The sequence below is a fragment of the Gouania willdenowi genome, chromosome 21 (assembly GCF_900634775.1).
Source record: "Gouania willdenowi chromosome 21, fGouWil2.1, whole genome shotgun sequence".
Classification (NCBI taxonomy): domain Eukaryota; kingdom Metazoa; phylum Chordata; class Actinopteri; order Blenniiformes; family Gobiesocidae; genus Gouania; species Gouania willdenowi.
The window spans coordinates 16,182,082-16,202,370 of NC_041064.1; the positions used below are offsets into that span (position 1 = coordinate 16,182,082).

The 20,289-nt window shown below is 38.2% G+C and overlaps 2 protein-coding genes across 2 annotated transcripts in view; both read left to right on the top strand.

Annotated features, from left to right (window-relative positions):
- Positions 1-8,195, top strand: part of LOC114455578 (follistatin-related protein 1-like) — a 28,242-nt gene extending 20,047 nt beyond the window's left edge. Inside the window, exons 5-11 of the mRNA XM_028436904.1 lie at positions 522-554; positions 687-817; positions 3,366-3,484; positions 3,815-3,927; positions 4,726-4,836; positions 4,939-5,033; positions 6,925-8,195. Of these exons, the coding sequence (XP_028292705.1) occupies positions 522-554; positions 687-817; positions 3,366-3,484; positions 3,815-3,927; positions 4,726-4,836; positions 4,939-5,033; positions 6,925-6,966 (644 nt within the window). The 3' untranslated portion in view covers positions 6,967-8,195. The remainder of the gene's footprint in view (positions 1-521; positions 555-686; positions 818-3,365; positions 3,485-3,814; positions 3,928-4,725; positions 4,837-4,938; positions 5,034-6,924) is intronic.
- Positions 8,196-11,230: 3,035 nt separating this feature from the next.
- On the top strand, positions 11,231-18,939 carry lrrc58b (leucine rich repeat containing 58b). The gene is made up of 4 exons (XM_028436477.1): positions 11,231-11,947; positions 17,030-17,158; positions 17,281-17,558; positions 18,153-18,939. The coding sequence occupies exons 1-4, from the start codon at positions 11,490-11,492 to the stop codon at positions 18,344-18,346; spliced, it is 1,059 nt and encodes a 352-aa protein (XP_028292278.1). The 5' UTR covers positions 11,231-11,489; the 3' UTR covers positions 18,347-18,939.
- Positions 18,940-20,289: the final 1,350 nt, after the last annotated feature.

Below are 20,289 nucleotides of genomic sequence, written 5' to 3' on the forward strand. Positions count from 1 at the left end.
AGAGGGGGAGGGGTGGATCCAGAGCACGTAAAAACCACTTTAGAGTAGCTTGCTAACCAGAAATATCATGTAAGTGCTGATATTTCTGTCCAATCAATCATATTGATTAGTCTGAGTCTCTGAGCGAGTGTATTCATGGAACTGATAAATCTGTGTTTGCTGTGGTAAAAGCCGTGTAAGTGAGGCTGCATATAGACCACATTGTATAAACCAATCTATTATTAATCTGCACATCTCACCTGTTTTCTTCTAGTAATTACTCTAATACATATGCTTATCTTAAGTGAACTTTTACCTTTTAAACATGACAAATGTCACGCTCTATTTGTCCCTGCTGGCCTGAACATTGATCAGCAGTATGAAAGGTCATTAGAGAAAATCATTGTTATACTGGTTTTTTTTCCCCCAAACCTTTGACCCTGTTATGTTTGTTGACATGCAAGTTAATCTGCATCATTCGGAAGCAAAGGAATGCAACTCACAATGTTCTTGTGTTTATCTCTTTTGTTTATCACGCGTAGAGAAGAAAACAGACCAGGCCGCTGCCAGCCCAGGTATGTTTGAGTGTCTGAAAATGGGATTTTCTTGCTTTTTAGAAAAAAATTATACAGAGAACTGTTTTGTGTAGATAATACAAAGGGAATAAAAAAAAAAAACTGTATGTAAAATTTGAAAAACCTCTGCAGTGGTGTGCTACGCTGCTGACCGCAATGAGTTAAGGAGTCGTGTGATCCAGTGGTTGCAAACTGAAGTGATCCCAGACGGATGGTTTGTCAAAGGCTCCAACTTCTCAGACATCCTGCTCAAATATTTTAAGGTAGGTTATGGTTTTGGTTTGGGTTTTTTTTTTTTTTTTTTATCTCACTGGAATGCAGAGCCACCCTGTAATCCCCCCCCACCCTCCCCACCCCCCCCATTAGTGTGTGTTTTTCATTGAAATGCCGTATTTAGTTTGTGTATTTGTATAGCAGGACATCATGATCCAGTTTCAGGATAAAGTTGCCTCTGACCTTCTCTATTTTGTTCACGTGATGCTGTGTTTAAAGAGTAAATAAACCCCAAGCCCACTTTTTTCTGCTGAATACATATGTATTTGGGTATTAAGTAGTGCTGTTTATTAATCCTAGTCCCACTCTTCACATTTTTAGTAAAAGTATTTTAATTTTGCATATTTAGTTGTAAAATGTCAGAGTTATTGGCCTCTAAGAGTTGAACGCTGGCTATTACAATTTATTTTTTTCTATTGGCTGAAACAAATTCTTTTGGATTCCCCTGCATCATCAACTTTCACTGTTGGCCCCGCCCCTCCTGTAAAAGCTGAGAGGAGGGAGGAGGGTTTCCTCCAATCACAGCCCTCAGTGTGCATTGATTGACAGCCTAAATGAGGAAATCCACTGTGCTCCATGTGAAACAGCCGCTGTAGAGGTGATGTTTTTGACTCTGAGCTTCTATAAAGAGCAGATTCTGCGCTAATCAGAGGGTTCATCAAGCTATGTGTGTATTTACAGACACAGCTATGCTATGTTTGTATTTCCGTCCGTCTGTAGGCCTTACCGTTGTGTGCCCGAGGTGGTGGGAGAATAAGGCTGTTTGCCCCTGAGTGGTGTCTGTAAGGCTGTGTGTGAGCTTCACGTCGTGATTGTGTGTGCCTGTGGTTGTAGTGACACGTCTCAGCTTATGCACTCGCTATGTGTGTGTACAGACACATCATTGTGTGCATTTCCATCTCTCTCTGCTCACAGCACTGTGGGCTGCCTGAGAGGGCGTGTCTTACTGCTACAGCAGTAACGCCCATAATCAAGGCATTTTTTGAATTTCCCTCCTAAAGTAAATTTCCAGAAAAACAGTTGTATGAATAAATGAAAACTTAACATATTATTCAAAAAGAAAACAATAAGAACTTGCTGGAAATATTACGCGGAAGTCAAGGACACATCAAAGCAATCAGCAGGGGTTTAGTTACTCTTTAAATTCACCTTCTGATGGTTGGATTTCAGTTTCCAAAAATCTTTTCATGATGATCTATGAACAGCGTTAAAGCAGAACGGTCCAGTGTCTGTTTTGCTGCCCAATAGAAATTGGAGTACAGAGTCTCTAGTCTATAGAGACTCAAAGCAGCTCACGTCACAAGGTTAGTCAGGACACAGAATTACTATTGCATCAATGCAATCCAGGACACACTTGTAAAAGAGATTATTAATCTCAATGTGGTTCTCCTGACTAAATAAAGGCTAATAAATAAATAATGCGAAAGGAAAAATAAAAACAAATAGGGCCAACACAACTATATTATTAATGTAAAACAACACACACAAAGTTCACCACTTTTTTTATTTGAAATATTATTTGGTAAATAAGTATTTGAGAGTAGGTGAAAGCAATGTGCTCTAGGACAGGTAGCAAGTCTACTACAGGGTTGACAACAAAACATAATAATACTTCAGTTCCCGTTAACTTCATAGTCATAACAATTTCAAACACAAATCGAAAAAACATTTTTAGAAATCCTGTTTTTTACAGGTTCAGGTTTTATTTATTGTTTAAATACTTTGATTTCTTCATTAGAGATATCCTTTTCTATGTCATAGAACCTACAAACATATGGACTTTCTTGTGACTATGCATAGCTTTCCTACAGTATAGTATTTTACTATGAACTGACATGTGGTGACATGAAGAATTGAATTGAAATGCAAAAATCAACTCAAGTGCAAAATATAAGTGACAAAGCACACACTCAAAAAACTACCAAACTAAACTTACCTGACCGACATACAAGTAAAAAGACATCAACATTCAATTGACAATGATCCATTAATTACTCTATGTCCAAACAATCCTTTAAATAGTGAGGTAAGGTCATTAGGAGATGAGAAACTTCGAAGTGGAGACAGAAGGTCGTCGAAAGACAAAACTGAATCAATAAAACAGAATAACAAGTATCGAACAAAACTAGATAAACAGTAATAAAGTCAAACACATCTGAAAGACATTCCAATCGAGGAGTAAACTCATAATTTACCTGATAAAGCTAAAAACAACAGACCATGACATCAATATTTTTTACTATACACCACTACTCATGCTGTTTGACAGTTACTGACAGTATTTTAATTTACTATTTGATTTAATGATGCTGTTTAATGTTTTATTTCTTTAAAACAATCTATTGATACTTCATTAATTTATGTGCTTCTTGTCTTTGATGCTTTATACATCTGGACAGGCACTTATACATTTTCAAACACTTTATTTTACCATCGCGTTGTATGAGATCTTTAAACATCCAGTTCTGTAGGGAAGTACAAGTCTTCTTATCTATGAAAATGTCTGGTCTCACTTGGCTGTGTTATTTGTTCCTGCAGTCGTACGATAATGGAGATTCTCAGTTCGACTCCGCCGAGCTGCTTAAATTCATCCAGCACAATGATTCTGCCGTGGAGCTGCAATCCTATGCAGACCAGGAAAGCAACAAGCTGCTCAGGTTTGGGTTTTTTGAAGGGATTTTGTTGGCAGGATTTAACGCTGAAGTGGAAAAACGGCAGCAAACATTTGCATATTTTCCACTTACATTGAAACATTTCCTTGGTGGTAATGCTTGTACACACAGAATTATATCTGTGTGCTATTTTTAGCCCACACAGTATGTCAGTGAACCTTATCTCAGCAAAAGCAAACAGCAGTGTGGAACTCCTGTGGGAGCTAGTGATGGTGTAATCATCTGTTAATGGTGCGGGGGGGTGGGGGGGGGAACCATGTTCTCATTAGTATTTCTACAAAATGCTCTTTGTTTCTGTATGTTTGTGTCTCTCAGGAGCCTGTGCGTTGACGCCTTAATCGAGCTCTCCGATGAGAACGCAGATTGGAAGCTGAGCTTTGACGAGTTCCTCAACTGCCTGAAACCTGGTTTCAATCCACCAGAGAAAAGTGAGCCTTCACCTATATATGTATATACCTTTAAATACATTAACATACATTTACATATGGGCACAAGTATGGTAATTTGATAGTGCTCTGTTGGGAGGCCTGCATTGGAAAACAGCGGAAAGGACCTTGTGAATGTTGCTTATTGCTAGAAAATGTGAGAATCACTCACAGCCCGCTCAGTCATCTGGTGCCAGGATAACTAGGGTAAAGTTCACTGGAAGCAGAGGCTTTGCTCACAAAGCTCACAGAGAGCACTGAATTCTTGTTTATGTCACTAAACACAAAGACTAACTAAGAATTTGTTTTTGTTTCCTGTTTATTGACTCTGAGTTCAGTAAAAACAAAAAAAGGTCACATTTCTACATAGAAATGGTCAGTTTCCAAGCTTGTAAAAGCCATCCTCCAACAATCAAAGGTGATAGTTCAGTTCAATCTATCATATTTGCTACAGTATTTATGTCATTTCTTTCTGTGAATGAGAGAGCAATTAAAATTTTGTTTAATTTTAAAAGGTCTCCAAACACATTTATCACCTGTCCAAATTCCTTGACTTTTTAAATACTGAAACTTCTATCCAGCATTTCTCACAACCTCATTGAGACGTGCTGACCATTCACATCATGACTCAGCAAAAAGTAACCTTCAGCATGAACCCTCTGGCTGAATAATGTGTTCTTAACTGCTGACAGGTCTTTAAAATCAGTGACGCAAGTGGTTTTTTTTTTCCGTCCCCTGCTATCATTTGGTTAGAGTGTTATCTGATAACGGCTGGCTCTCACACCGTGTGTGTTTCTGCAGAGTGTGCCTTAGAGGATGAAACCTACGAGGATGGAGCAGAGACCCAGGTCGAGTGTAATCGCTGCGTTTGCGCATGCGGCAACTGGGTGTGCACTGCCATGACCTGCACTGGTGAGCCACCAACAGCCATCCTTACACCTTTAATGATGATTTGAATTCGGTTGAGTCCTTTCTGTGTGTCTGAAAACAAATATTCTGTTTTTGTCTCGCTAGATAAAAACACAGCTGGCGATGAGTCTCCAGATGCTGAAGCAGAGATGACTGAGGAGGAGTGGAACCTCCGTGTTGCTGAACTCAACAAGCACCAGGTGTGTTTTTTGTGTATGGAACAGGCCCATAAATTATAGAAATCTGCAGATAAATCATATTAATGACTTCATAAATTCATATTAACATTTTTTAATTTGTTTTCCCTATCTGAATGTCCAAAACTATCATCTTGTATTGTTATCGTGAGCCTATAGTATCTTACTACGTCTCGTCTTGTGAACTTTATATATCCCACCCAGTGTCCAGGGCTCGCAGCAATATAGTTTTCATAAAGTCTACGGGAAGTATCTAAATTAGCCTTCATTGCTTGGAGACGATCAGCCTGCCAGCACAAAACAATAAAAGGATTTAATTCAATTAAATTCCACTTTAATTCCAGCAAGTTCCCTTTGTCTTCTTTTTGAATAACATGTTAAGTTTTGAGTTATTTGAAACCTTAATAAACCTTGTAAGAACTGGCTGGAATTATTGCGCGGAAGTCAAGGAAACATCAAAGTGATCAGCAGATGCCTCTGAAGAAGACTGGCAGTTGAAAATCAAAACATGTCAGGAGATCAAAGTAACTTCACTGAAAAATAGTTGTCGAAATAAATGAAAACTTAACATATTATTCAAAAATAAGACAACAAGAACTTGCTGGAATTATTATGTGGAAGTCAAGGACACATCAAAGGGATCAGCAGATGCCTCTGAAGAAGACTGGCAGTTGACAGTCAAAACATGTCAGGAGATCAAAGTAAATTTCCTGAAAACTAGTTGTCTGAATAAATGAAAACTTAACATATTATTCAAAAAGAAGACAAAAAGAACTTGCTGGAAATATTATGCAGAAGTCAAGGACGCATCAAAGCAATCAGCAGACGCCTGTGAAGAAGACTGGCTGTTGAAAATCACAGCATGTCAGGAGATCATAGTAAATTTCTTGAAAAATAGTTGTCGAAAATAAATGAAAACTTAACATATTATTCAAGAAGAAGACAACAAGAACTTGCTGGAATTATTATGTGGAAGTCAAGGAGACATCAAAGTGATCATCAGACACCTCTAAAGAAGACTGGCAGTTGACAGTCGAAACATTCTAGGAGATCAAAGTAAATTTCCTGAAAAAAAAGTTGTCTGAATAAATGAAACAGTAAGTTATCAATGCAACTTTATTTATATAGTCAATAGTCATTTCGTAGCACAAATATTAAATTCTTAAAAACTGAATCAGCTACAGTAGGTGTACATTTTAATGTTACAATGCAAAAAGCCAACACCTAATAAAGATTAGGAGGTCAATGACTTAGTTAGCAGGTGGCGATAAATGGCTTCAATAATGAGATGTTTATGACTCAATCTTGACGCACGCGTTCGCTTTTAATTCATGAATTATTAGCCCTACTTGTAGTAAAGATTTATGGCACATTTGTGAAAATGAAACTCTAACTTATTTACTTAAAGTCCATCCAGAATCCGTACTGGGAAAACACAGAGTCAGAGCCAGTTATGAAAAGCACAATTTTTAACCAAACCTTAAATGTTTGAGGATAATATTACTATGGGAGAACATGCAAACTTTGTTCACACTTCACTCCTTTTTTTGTATACAATTAGTTTAGTTATTTTTAAATGTGTGTGACATTTGTTTTATGAGATTTTGACACTCGCTAGTTTGTTGGTGGAATTTGGCCTTGGTCCAAGTAGGCAAGGTCAAGCACTCTTTTCCCGAGAGGAGCAGCGTGTATTTCTTATGTAAACAAATGTGTCTCTATGGTTACACTTGTGGCGTGAATCCAAATTTAAATCAAATGTAAATTCTGATGGATTAATCCAGTCATAAGTATCCAAATACTGATAATAAATGATGCTGTTTGGAGAGACAGACACACTCTTAGAAATCCTTGTTTGTACAGTTTTTGATTATTGATTCCATGTTATTTAACGCAGGAAACCGTTCAGAAGATGAAGTCCAGCACAAAAGAGGCCTAAACAAGGACGCAGTGAAGGAGAGGATGCATGCCATCACCTTCCTCCATACTTGATTTGCCTTTATGGCCACATGTCATCAAACTGACTTTGTTGTGTCTCTATATTATGTTAATTATTATTATCTGACTTTTTTTTGTTTGTTTTTACATTGTTCAAGTGTTTGTGTTGACGTTTGTCAGATTCAGGGGTAATCGACAAGTATAAATGGATTCCCCTGTGTTTAGTACTGTTATGTTTGACATTAGCCGTGAGGCTATTTCTGTTACAGTCCTAGTATTTTTACAGTTTTATGGAAAATTGTCAAGTTACACAGTTTGAAAATTACAAAAAAAAATGGAGGAAAGTGAAATTTGGAGCTTGTGGTGATGAAGAAATAAGGAGGCAAAAACCAACAGAAGCATGTTTGGTGAAAAACAACTTGACCTGTAGTATGTACTTTCCGTTTTCTTTCTCGTTAGCTTGTTTAGGCTACAGCTTATCCAAAAGGCTTCTTTCTCTCTTTACTGTCCTTTTTAGTAACAAAATGTTAGCGTATTTGTTCAGTATGTTGTCTAACCGAGTTGGAATACATTTTTGTGTCCATGTTACGCTCAGGCTCAAGTCTCTCTGGCGCTGTGCGGTTGTCAGCAGTCCAAAGACAAAGTAGTCCAGCTTTCTTTGTTTTTGAGGATCATAACATGGCCCGAGCGAGCGATACTTGATCTGTGCATAACGTGAAAGAAAGAAAGTGAAACCAAAGTATTGATGAAGTATTTGAAAATTGTGCATAAATCTCCAGGTAAAAACATTACTCTGGACCCAGCAACAACATTATACCTGTGCTTTCAAAATCACTCTAACCGAAGGACTAGCCTCATTGTCAGCTAAAGTAGCTTTTAGATGCATCGATAACCGTTAATGCAGATAGACAGCGTGTGTGTGTGTGTGTGCGCGAGAGTGTGTGGTAAACATATTCTTTGTTTAACTCTTGTATCTGATTTAAGATGTGTAACGATTAAGTGCCTTAGACCTGCAACAGTATCAGTCTCTGTGTGTGCACGTAGGGCTGCAATTCTACGATGCATTGAACAATTGTTGATTTGCAGTAATAAACCAGTGCTTTGTGACTCTGTCTCTGGTTCATATAGTGTGTGTGCAAATTGGACTGCTATGTTCACGCTCCACTAGAAGTGCGGAAACACAAATATGTGTATGTATGTATATGCCAATAAAGCCCGTACACAACAACACTACTTTGTTATTTTGTGAGCGTGACGAGAAAGTGTGAATGCTGTTATTTAAAATAAACAAATGCAAAAATAGAATATAAAGTGTTTATTTGGACGAAAGCAAACTCCAGCTATATTTAGTGATTGAAAGAAACTATAAATTAAGTTGTTTAATACCTAAGATTGACAATGCAAATAAAAAACAATCTAAAACAATTCTTAACTGAATGAAAGGTTTTAATATGTTGTTATTGATCTCTTTGCCACTTCTATTAACACCTGTGTATATTTTGAAGCTATAAATTGAAACTTAATAGCCAATTGTCACAGTAGTGCCTCTTTTTTTCAGTAGATTTGTGCTGATGTTAGGGAAAATGTTGAAAATAACAGGAATTTAAAATATTCTGTATCAGCCATTCTGTGGATACCAGTTCCTTTAGGAATTGCATAATGCAGCAAAGGGTGGATGTTACATAATGCAGGAGGCCAGTAGGAACTGGTTTGATAGAACAACCTCCAATAACTGTACGAATAATAATTTATAATTTATATTGAGATGAGACGGCTTCGTTATTCACAGCTTAGCATAAATATGTACAGTTGTGTGCGAAAGTCAGGGCACCCCTTTAAAAACAGCATATTTTATATATTTAAAAAGTTATATTCATATTTACTGTCTCTCTGGTATATGGGAAAAAAAGACAATATTGTCAGGAAACATTAATGCATAGTTACATTTTATTTTATAAATTGAACAAAATTACAAAAATGAAAAACATAATTTTGGCATGTGCAAAAGTCGGGGCACCCTACAGCTAACTTGCGTGTTACAGCAGTACTTAGTAACACCCTCTCTGGCAGATATCACAGCTTGTAAACGCTTCTTATAGCCAACGACAAGTCTCTGGATTCTATTATTTGGGATTTTTCCCCATTCTTCCTTGCAAAAGGCTTCCAGTTCTGCAATATTCCTAGGACGTCTTGCATGCACAGCTCTTTTAAGATCTACCCACAGATTTTCGATAATGTTTAAGTCGGGAGACTGTGAAGGCCATTCCAAAACCTTCAGCTTGCTTTTCTTGAAGTAGTCCATGGTGGATTTGGAGGTATGTTTAGGATCATTATCCTGTTGTAGAAGCCATCCTCTTTTCAGCTTTAGCTTTTTTACAGATGCTGTGATATTTGCCTCCAGAATTTGCTGGTATTTAATTGAATCCATTCTTCCCTCCACCCGAGCAATGTTTCCTGTCCCACTGGCTGCAACACAACCCCAAAGCATGATGGATCCACCCCCATATTTAACAGTTGGCAAGGTGTTCTTTTCATGAAATGCTGCTCCTTTTTTTCTCCAAACATACCTTTGCTTATTGTGGCCAAAGAGTTCTATTTTAACTTCATCAGTCCACAGCACTTGTTTCCAAAAGTCATCAGGCTTCTGTAGATGTTCTGTTGCATATTTTTGACGTTGTATTTTATGATGAGGTCGTAGATAAGGTTTTTTTCTACAGACTCTTCCATGAAGGTCTTGTTTGTGCAAGTATCGGCGCACAGTGGAAGGGTGCACCACCACTCCTGAGTCTGCTAAATCTTCCTGGAGGTCTTTTGAAGTCAAATGTGGGTTTTGGTTTACCTTTCTGACCAGACTACGAGCTGTTCTCTCCGAGAGTTTCCTTGGTCTTCCAGATCTCTTCTTGACCTCCACAGTTCCCCTCACCTGCCATCTCTTAATTATGCCTCGCACTGTGGAAACTGCAAGCTGAAAATGCTTTGCTATCTTCTTGTAGCCCTCCCCGGCATTGTGGGCATCAATTACTTTCATTTTTTCTGTCTTACACAGCTTCTTAGAGGAACCCATGGTTGCTGAGTGTTTGTACAAGGTTTGCGGAGTCGCCGTATTTAAGAAACCCTCAAATTGGCACCAGCTGGCACTCCCTAATGACAATTGTTGACACATGCTTCAGGACCAATGAGCTGGTAGAGGTCTGAGCTTGTAAAAAGAATCTGACACTTTGAAACTCTCAGGGTGCCCCGACTTTTGCACATGCCAAAATTATGTTTTTCATTTTTGTAATTTTGTTCAATTTATAAAATAAAATGTAACTATGCATTAATGTTTCCTGACAATATTGTCTTTTTTTTCCCATATACCAGAGAGACAGTAAATATGAATATAACTTTTTAAATATATAAAATATGCTGTTTTTAAAGGGGTGCCCTGACTTTCGCACACAACTGTACATTTGCCAAGTAACTAATGTCTGCATGAAGTGTAAAACGAGTTATGGGTCTATAGCAGGGGTCTTCGACGTTTTCCAGGCCAAGGACCCCCAAACTGATGGAGAGATGGAGTGGGGACCCCCTACTTACAGTATATATATTGTATAAAATTGTGTTTTATATTAAACTGGTCCTATAGTGCCATGTATAAATGTACTATTGTGCATTCAATACTAAGATATTCAAATAACACACAGGTTTATATATTCTTGTTTTTAGTTTAAACATGTGCAAGGTACAGTGAGTAGGGTGGCCATGCCACTGCCATTCATACACATAACATAACATAATAAACTGGTACCTGCCAAGATCAACAATGTCTGTCAAATTGCATGTAACAACATTTTGCATAAAAGCTGTTCAAATGGACATTTTTGTTCAACATAAATGTGGAAACGAAAATTATTGATGCTTGTTAGTGCCACTGGCATGCATAAACATACCTGTTATCTTGCACACAATACTGAACTATTAACACAATTGACAGATTCATGTCAGCATTGCTGACTGAAAGACATCATCTGCCTCCATTTATCTGTTCACTACAGTGTGTTGGATTCATGTTAATGTGTATTTAAAGACATTTCAATTTATTGAAAAAATTGCGGGGGGGAATATAAAAAAATGTCTAATCAACCAAAACTTTCGCGACCCCCCTGCAGTACCTCCGCGGACCCCCTGTTGAAGACCTCTGGTCTATAGAATGACGGATTGTAAATTTGGCCAATCATCATTAGTGGGCGGGACTCAGGAATCAGCCAATCAGTAAACGTGGTACGTCCTCCTCAGCCCATGAAGCGTCCCGTGGTTAAATGAGGCCTCTATTGCTTTTTCTAAAGCAAAGTAACAAAAGCTACAGCCGATACATCTAGAGATGCTGTTAAACATTCAACGCGTGTCTATTGGAAACCATCACATACCAATGTTGCTATCGGCTAACAGCTAACAACCCGCGGAGCTAACTTGCGTTCAGGCAGGGACGTTCAAGCTACAGCCGAACTTCTGCAAGAGTTACAATTTGAAGCTAAAGTTACCAAAATGGAGATTCACGATAGGGCAGCGGCGACTAGCGACGGTGTTCTGGACTTCTCCCGCCTGCGTCTGAACACTTTAAGCGTTGATAGTATCAGCGACGAGAAGAAGAAGGACACCAGGCAGCTGTACCTGGGCTACAACCGGCTGGCCTCGTTGCCCACGTCCGTCGCCGTTTTCTGCAACTTGGAGTTTTTGGACATCAGCAACAACGGGCTGTCGTCCATCTGTGAGGACATAACGCGGCTGAGCAGACTCAGGTGCCTCCTAGCAAAGAACAACCGGCTGGTGGAAGCTTCTCTGCCTAAAGACTTTGGCTCCTTGCCGCTGGAGGTGTTGAACTTTAGTGGGAACAGATTTGAGGAGATCCCGCTGCAGTGTATGAAACTGCTGCGTCTGCACTCGCTGTCTCTGGGTGGGAATCGGCTGACGAGCATTCCCTCAGAGATAGGAAACCTCAGCAGGTGAGTGAGTCCCACCTTTAGCCAGCAAAAGCCACCACTGGACAAAGCTCTGTCCATTGATAGCATGCTGTTTGGACTGCTGATGTGTAAAGGAGGTGGTCTGTGTCTCAGTGTGTCAGTCATCCAGGGCATGTTGACTATAGGGGTGTAAATCATCTGCCGATGTCACAAAGCCTGCCACGATACGATTTCGATTTGATTCGATTTAGAGGCCTGCGATTGATATCAGACCATAATCTGCTTGGTTTTTCACATTAAAGAATAAAAAACCAATATTGATACATTTTGAGGATTGTATTGCCTTACTGTTTAAGGCATTTACACGAAAAACATTTTTTGAATCTTTTTTCTTCTCACCTCCTAACGTTTAGTATTTTAACAAAAAAATAAAAAAAAAATATTAGTGGAAGGCAAAATGGCAATGAATCTTGATGTTTATTTGACTAAATCATTGATCAAAAGCCATGAATTGATTCATAATCGTCAATAATAAAATCGCGATTAATTGACGGTTATCCGTTTTTTTCACTACCCCTAATAAATAACTTAAAGGAAAGTGTTTAAATGCACAGATTGCATTAATTCGGGTCTTACCTGTAATGTCTATTAAAGGTCAGGGGTTACTATTATTATATTTAAAAGACTGAAATATTAAAAGACTGGTTTACAATTGAACAAAGAAAGTAACACTTTTCAAAAGAAAAATCTAAACTTTAAAATGTATATTTTTTTTAAATGCTGAAACTAGTTAAATGCTTGAAAATGTTTTAACTGCATTACTACATTACTGTCATGCCTTAGAAAAGCTGTAAAATTTGATTCTTGATTTATTGAAAAAAAAAAAAAAAACCCACATCTATTTCTATTTAATGTTAGTTGTGCGGGAAAGTACTTTGAAATGGCGGTTTCAGCAAAAATGGCGAACAAAGGTTTTTTTTTTTTTTTTTTCCCCAGTGTATTGGGTCTTTCTTTGACAAATGCTGGCTCTACTTTGTGGGTCAATACAATGGCTGACTGTCTGACTTTCATTAAATCAGCTGAGGTTTCATATAATATACCTGGCTTTAGTAAATCTAGTTGTTGATTTGCTGGAGAATCTACTCACGGTAATGTTGAAGGATGATGCTGAGACAGCACTTGTAGATACAGTAGCCAACAATCAAACTGTTGAGTGCTGTTGCCAGGGTCACTGCTTTTATTATGCCTGTGGCCTATAAAAAAGCAGGTAATGATGTAATTACATGAGTCCATAAAACACATGACTTTGTGTCATACATGAGCCGGGGCGGAGGGAGGGGGTAGACAGTCGTGTAAACATGACGCAACTTTTGGAAGAGGAGAAAGTTGGGAGATTGCTGATGTGTATATGTAAGCAGATGATAGGGCTGGGTATGGCCAGGTACCTTGCGATATTTTTGCCCACGATAACTGTATTATCATGATGCTGCAATTATGGATATATCATGGGGAAATTCATCCACGATACATCACGATACCTGTGACACTGATTAAATTCAGAATTTATTGACTGCACTGACTCCATTTCACAGGAATTACAAAACATTGTCAATCAATTTCACATGAATGACAGCCCAGTAAAACAAAGTTTATACTGCACAGTGGCTCTTCTTAACACACACTGACCACAACTAGTCCAATGTCCTTGTTTTATGCTCAAGTCTGATACAAAATAATGCTTCACTAAAATATTGTTAATGATGTTTGTGCAAATTAACTTTAAATCATTGAAATGAATGTAGAATGCAGAAAATACACATTTCAGTGCTTGTAGCATCAACTTCTCTGTAAACATGGACACATCAGTAGAGATGTAACGATTAATCGTAAGGCAGTTAAAAATCGATTCATAGGTATCACGATGCACATCGATACTGTGAAAATTGAATCGCAGTACTTTTTTTTTATCTTCTATTTTCTTCTATTCAGAAGAGTTGGCGGCGAGTGGAATCTTTCTTTCTGGCCGCCTTCTACTTTTAAACATGTTCATAAATGATACTTTACCCCTTTAATATTACCTGTAATATTACGTGAATATCTGTAAAAGTCACGTTTTATTATTAGCTCTGTCCGCTAGCATAGCATCTCTTCTTCACTGCAAGATATCTGCATGCCAACCGACCACTGGGTTACCAGCGCCCTCTGCTGGTCCAAACAAATATCTGACCTAAATACAGTGAAATGACATTTGTATTAATCCTTTATTTATTTAATTCAAGATTTATTTTTAGTTAAATTGCATTGTTTTGAATAGTTTATCAAGGGATTCTTTCGACAATGAAAAATAAAAGGAAAGCAGTATAGTTTTTTATAGTTTTTTTCCCCCAAAAAATAAAGGAATATTTTTCAGTCACCATTTTTCTACAGTCCCATTTTGTAAAATAAATCGTGAGAGAATGGTATCGTGAATCGAATCGTATCGGGAGTTGAGTGAATCGTTACATTACTACATATCAGTGCTGCTTAACAAGCAGAATCAACTTGTTTTATGAAAACTGGAAAATTTCACTGCATATGAAAAATAAACATTTCAGTCAGTGCATTACTCTGGTAGTGTTGATCTCTTCCACAAAAACATGCAACTTTTCCCACGGATCTTCCGTAGCTCTGATGAGAAGTTGTTAACAAACTGAGCAAGTGAAGCTGCTCAGAGCGCCTCAGTGCTTGACGAGAAACGGACGGCGTTTCACAGGCACACATTGAAGTTAAGCAGGCACTGCTTTACGGTGACGCATTTCATGCTGATTCTGTCCATTTGATTCCATCCACGATTCCGTTAACATGGATTTTATAGGGCCTTATTTTTAACTTGTAATAAGGGAAAAAATAAATGAATATCGAAATTTGGCGCCAGTGAATCGATAACGTACCACTAGACGAAACCTCGCGATATATCTTTGTATCAGTATTTTGGCACACCCGTAGCAGATGATTTATCTAAACTTATCTAAAGGTGAAGCTGTATAAATGCACAGAATATCCCAAATTCAACTATACAGCTTTGTAAACTCACTAAATTCTTATTATGAGTTTGTAATATTAATAATCAAGCTAAAAAAAACATGTTGTAGGCAGCAGATGATGCTTCATGGTTCCCTCCTACCAGAGTCTCTGCTTTCTGCCAACACCATGCCTTTGTTGCTGCTGCTGACTGTTTACCACATCTGCTCTTGATTACTTTATATGGGCTGGGTTCTCTGTTGTAAACCAACTTCATCTTGTAAATATACAATTATGTGACACATTCATACTTTAGGCATTTTTTATTCTACGTTATTTCTTCATCGCAGTTGAAGCGTGTGAAGGATATTTGTCTCCTGAAAGTACTGTAGTAAATATCCAGGATCCTGCTTGGGTTTGGGAGATTTCCCAACTAGGACACACACACACCTGTGGAAGGCAAGTTTATACAGTAAATTGTAATTAGTTCTGCGTGTAGTAAAATCTGTTAATGAATGTTACTACGGTGAGTACCTAGGTGGTTGGATTTCTGGTCAATGTTTGGCCAAAAATCAAACTCATAAACCTTTTTCCAGTACATCGTCAACACGGTCATTGTAGCTGGTACTGCACGTCCTCATATTACTCGCCTACAAATGAAAGCCATGTGCCCATAAAGACTATTGTAATTGCAATGAATGGTTACTGAGTTTTTCCCGTTTGTTTCATATTTATGGTCAGATTGGTAATTAGATTTTGCTTTGCTTAAAATAACTTTATATTTTGAATTTCTTTGATCTTTACACCTCTATGTAATCTACATCCTAATTACAGTCACCAGGAGCATGGCATGTGGGTGTAATAGCCTCGGACAATGACGGACATCGATCTAAGTGTCCGAGATCTTGAAGGTCTTTAAATAACACAGCTAAATGAAAGCTTAGTATTTCCTACAGTTACTGTTAGTTTCTTGTGTGATCATCATCCAACACAATCATCTGTTCAAACCAGGTTTTTGCGAATCAATGGTGCTTTTATTTTTGTTTATTTGTTGATCTAATTATCTTGGCGACCACATGGTGCTAGTTGCTAAAGCCTATCCAGTTTACTCAGGAAACGAGGTGGGAAAGGGAAACATCCTGGACGCTTCGGCAGCCATCACACAACTAACATATGGAGACAAACGATAACAAACACACCTGCTTACAATGACATCAGAGGCTGACAATTAGCCAGCGTCACACAAAGAAATATGGTGTGGATAATTATATGGTGTTCAGAATTGTATTGTTTTTTTTCCCAAAACAGGAAGTATTTGTTTTGGTACTTCTTTGAACTAATCTGGAATCTATTGACAAACCACCAGGCTGTTGTACATTACAGTTTATAGTAGGGGTGGGAACCTCTGGGTTCCTCACGGAAAGATACGCGATACAAAGCCCACAATGACGATTATCTCATGATATGATGATACTGCGATTATCGATATATTGGTCAGAAATCTATGACATGACAAGAAAAAAAATTTTAAAAATTATTTTATATCTCTGAAAGACAATACATTGAGACAGTGACGCTATTTTAGTGCAACATTTCTGTAAATAAGTGTCAACATAGCAATGTAAACGAATAGGTATCTCCAATCGTGCTTTCTGTGAACAAAAAATAGGGTCTTTCTTACCAGTGACACCATTACAGTGCAGGGGTCACCAACACTGTGCCCGCGGGCACCAAGTAGCCCACATGGAGCATGTGAGGGGCCCTCAGGAGCTCTAGTCACCAATGAGCTCCATCTAAAATCTGATTAGCTTTCCAGGATTCGAACTCGCGAAACATATAAGAGACGTAGTTAGTATCTAGTAGAGTTAACTACAGCTGGTAAAGTATTAGTATTAAATTAACCATCTTAAAATGTTCTGATTTGCAGGTCTGGTGTATGGTCAGTGGTATATTATATATAATACAATGTATATAAAGTATATTTTTTAAAAACCTAACATAGAGAAATAAAGTGTTTAATATTGAAACCTCAACATTTTCTACCTTTTTATGTTGCTACTGCTTTCGTTCATGATTGAAGGAAAATTTAAAGAAGACTGCATGTGTCCTTTCTTTCTTTCCCAGATTGGAGGTGTTGTATCTTGGAGGAAATCTCATCTCAGCCATTCCTCCCGAGGTGGCCAACCTGCCCTCCCTCAGCTATCTGGTGCTATGTGACAACCGTATTCAAAGTGTCCCACCACAGTTTACCAGGTGAAGTTACCTCTGCCCTAGTCTGTGCTTTAGTTCATACAGTTTGATCAGAGACATAGAAGTTAGCTACATCTGATTACTACAGTCAGGATAATATAAAGTCTAACTGTTTCCTCCCTCAGGCTGCACTCGCTGAGATCTCTAAGTCTCCACAACAATTTGCTCACTTACCTCCCAAGAGAGATCCTCAACCTGGTGCACCTGCAAGAGCTTAGTCTCCGCGGCAACCCGCTGGTGGTGCGCTTCGTCAAGGAGATGATGTACGACCCCCCGTCGCTACTGGAGCTGGCAGGACGAACCGTGAAGAGCCGGAACCTCCCGTACTCTCCCCGCGACCTGCCCTCAAACCTGCTGCGCTACCTTGACCTCGGCAGCAAGTGTCCCAACCCTAAATGTGCTGGTGAGAGTCAGATTATGACAAATAATGGTGTTTGTCTGCGTGATAGGGCTCGGCGATATATCGTGATCCAAGATATATTGACTTTTCTATTTTGGCGATATAGAAAGAAAAAAAAAAAATATATATATATATATTTACTATAACGGAACACCCCTACATTTAATGCCTTTTCCTAATTTGAATAGTCCCAGCCATGCTCCTATCAAAGAAAATGAATGTTTCTAACATACTTTATATATGTATTTATCTGTATTGTATTTGCACACATTCCAGTAAAATATACTACAAAATGTACACTTGTAATTTAATCTCTATTTAATTAACTGTCTTTTACTTAATTATGTGCGTTTTCTTTCTTTGTTTAGTGCTTCTTCTTTTCAAACAATATTTTCTAGAGCATCTGTAAAAAAAAAAAAAAAAAAAAAAAGTCTGATTCTGAGGTTTTGAGGTAAACCAGAGAACCCCCCCCACGAGCACAGACAACTTGTATTAATTAAAGCATGGTTTGATAGGAATAAAATGTCATACAATGGAAAAGGGATTTTTACAAAGCTGGTATTTTTTTTTTTTTTTTTGGCTTTTTCTCTGTCTCAGGTGTGTACTTCGACTCGTGCGTGCGGCAGATCAAATTTGTGGACTTCTGTGGAAAGTATCGACTGCCCCTCATGCACTATCTGTGCTCCCCAGAGTGCACCTCCCCCTGCAGCTCCAACCCACAGAGCGACGCAGACTCTGAGGATGAGACCAGCGTTCCAGCTGACCGCCTGCAGCGGGTGCTGCTGGGTTAGCAGGACAGAAGGGACCTGCTTTAGTCTCTGTTTAATGTCATTTTACAGAGATCAGATTTTTAAATCACACAAACGCTGTCACTTCAACACAGATTGTGCAACAACCTACCTTCATTCTGTTCAAGTTGGGAGAATAATTGCCTGTTGTGTCTTATGCTAAAGAAACGCTACACAAACTTGTTCTGTTTTTCAGCATCGACTTTAAACCAATACTTTTCTCTTTGTCCAACCACAGGGGGGCAGCATAACACTTGTTTGAACTGTTGGAACTCGAGGTATCCTTTTGGTTTATGCTCTTTAGCAGCTACAGCACTGAATTAATAACTTTTGTTTTAAAAATGTTTTGGTTTTCTAAGGAAAATCCTAACAGTGTGAGCTGCAAATCCAAAAACATACAGAAAATATGATTATGGGCTTCTGCTGAATTTTTTATGCTTTTATTTCAATACAATGTCTGGGAGCAAAACTCATGGTATAAGAAAATAATAATAATGCATACATTTTTTATAGCGCTTTTTTGGACACACACCGTAGCTTTACAGAATTAAGGGATTATTCTTTCACTCCCCACGTAGTGGTGGTAAACTACTAATGTAGCCACAGTTGCCCTGGGGCAGACTGATGGAAGCGAGGCCTCCATGGCGCACCATCGGCCCCTCCGACCAACACTCACTCATTAACTAAATTCATACTAGGCAATGTGGGTGAAGTGTCTTGCCCAAGGACAATGACAGATACCACTGAGGCGACTGTCCCCCACTGTGGCACCTGGAATTCTCAGTGGTCTCCCATTCACCTACTAACCAGGCCCTGACCTGCTTAGCTTCTGAGATCTAACGGGATCGAGCAATAACAGGCTTATTGATCATGTACTACTTGTAGTGTAATGCTTGTCATTGCGATTCAGTGATTGCTGACTTTAACTCTGAGTAATGGGTTAATGTACGAGGGGGAAAGACGTTCTAGGCTTACTCACAGGATGTGGGTGTGGGTGGAACCATGGAAAATGTTGACTGTATTGGGAAACAATAGATATTCATCTCATCACACAGGCAGCCATGATGCGTCACTAAAAGGTGATGAAGCTAGAGTTCATAAGCTAAAGCTTATCGCTCAAGTAATCCCCGTAGTAATTAGCTTCACTTTTCTACTTGTAGAAGTTATATAAACTCATAGAGCTTAAGTAGATGTTTAGGAATTGTTTAGAAAAAGCAGGAGATCCTTCCTTTTGCTATGTGCCTTACTAGTAGTGAGATATTTAACGACAAAGTTTGGCCTAATGTGAAACACGCACCCTTTAATGTGACAATAGCCCTTCTAAACAAGTTCAAAAGAATTGTAACTTTTTATAACAAAATGAGCAACTTTTATACAAATCAATAGTGGGAATGATTTTACACCGAAATATATTGATATGCACTAAGAATATATTATGATTTTGTAATCAGATTGTACAGCATCTATAATACTAATAATAATAAAGATTGATTCAAGTATTTCTACATTGTGATGTGATGTTTTTTTTTTTGCCTGATAACCTAGTGCATACACTTAAAAATCATACAAACTGCCACTTTTCTAAAATAATCTCAAATAACACAAAGTTTATCATTAAATCGAACAAAAAGAGGTTTCAAATCATCTTGAGAATGACTGAAAGTTGTGCCCGACTAGAGAAGCACTGATCTTAGTAATTATAGACTGTTACAATAATGAGTGTACTTGTCTATAATAGTGTTAACCGTTAGAAATATGGATAAGACTGTTGCGAAAATAATTTTCTCATGACCTTTGACCTGGGTAAGCAGTCATACTCTCTTTAAACAGAATCAGGGTTGGGGTCAATTGTAATCGTAATCATGTAATTGATAATTAATTTAAAAAAAAATTGAAATCAAGGGATCTGTTGACACAAAGCTCTGATGTTCACACCAAAAATGCTG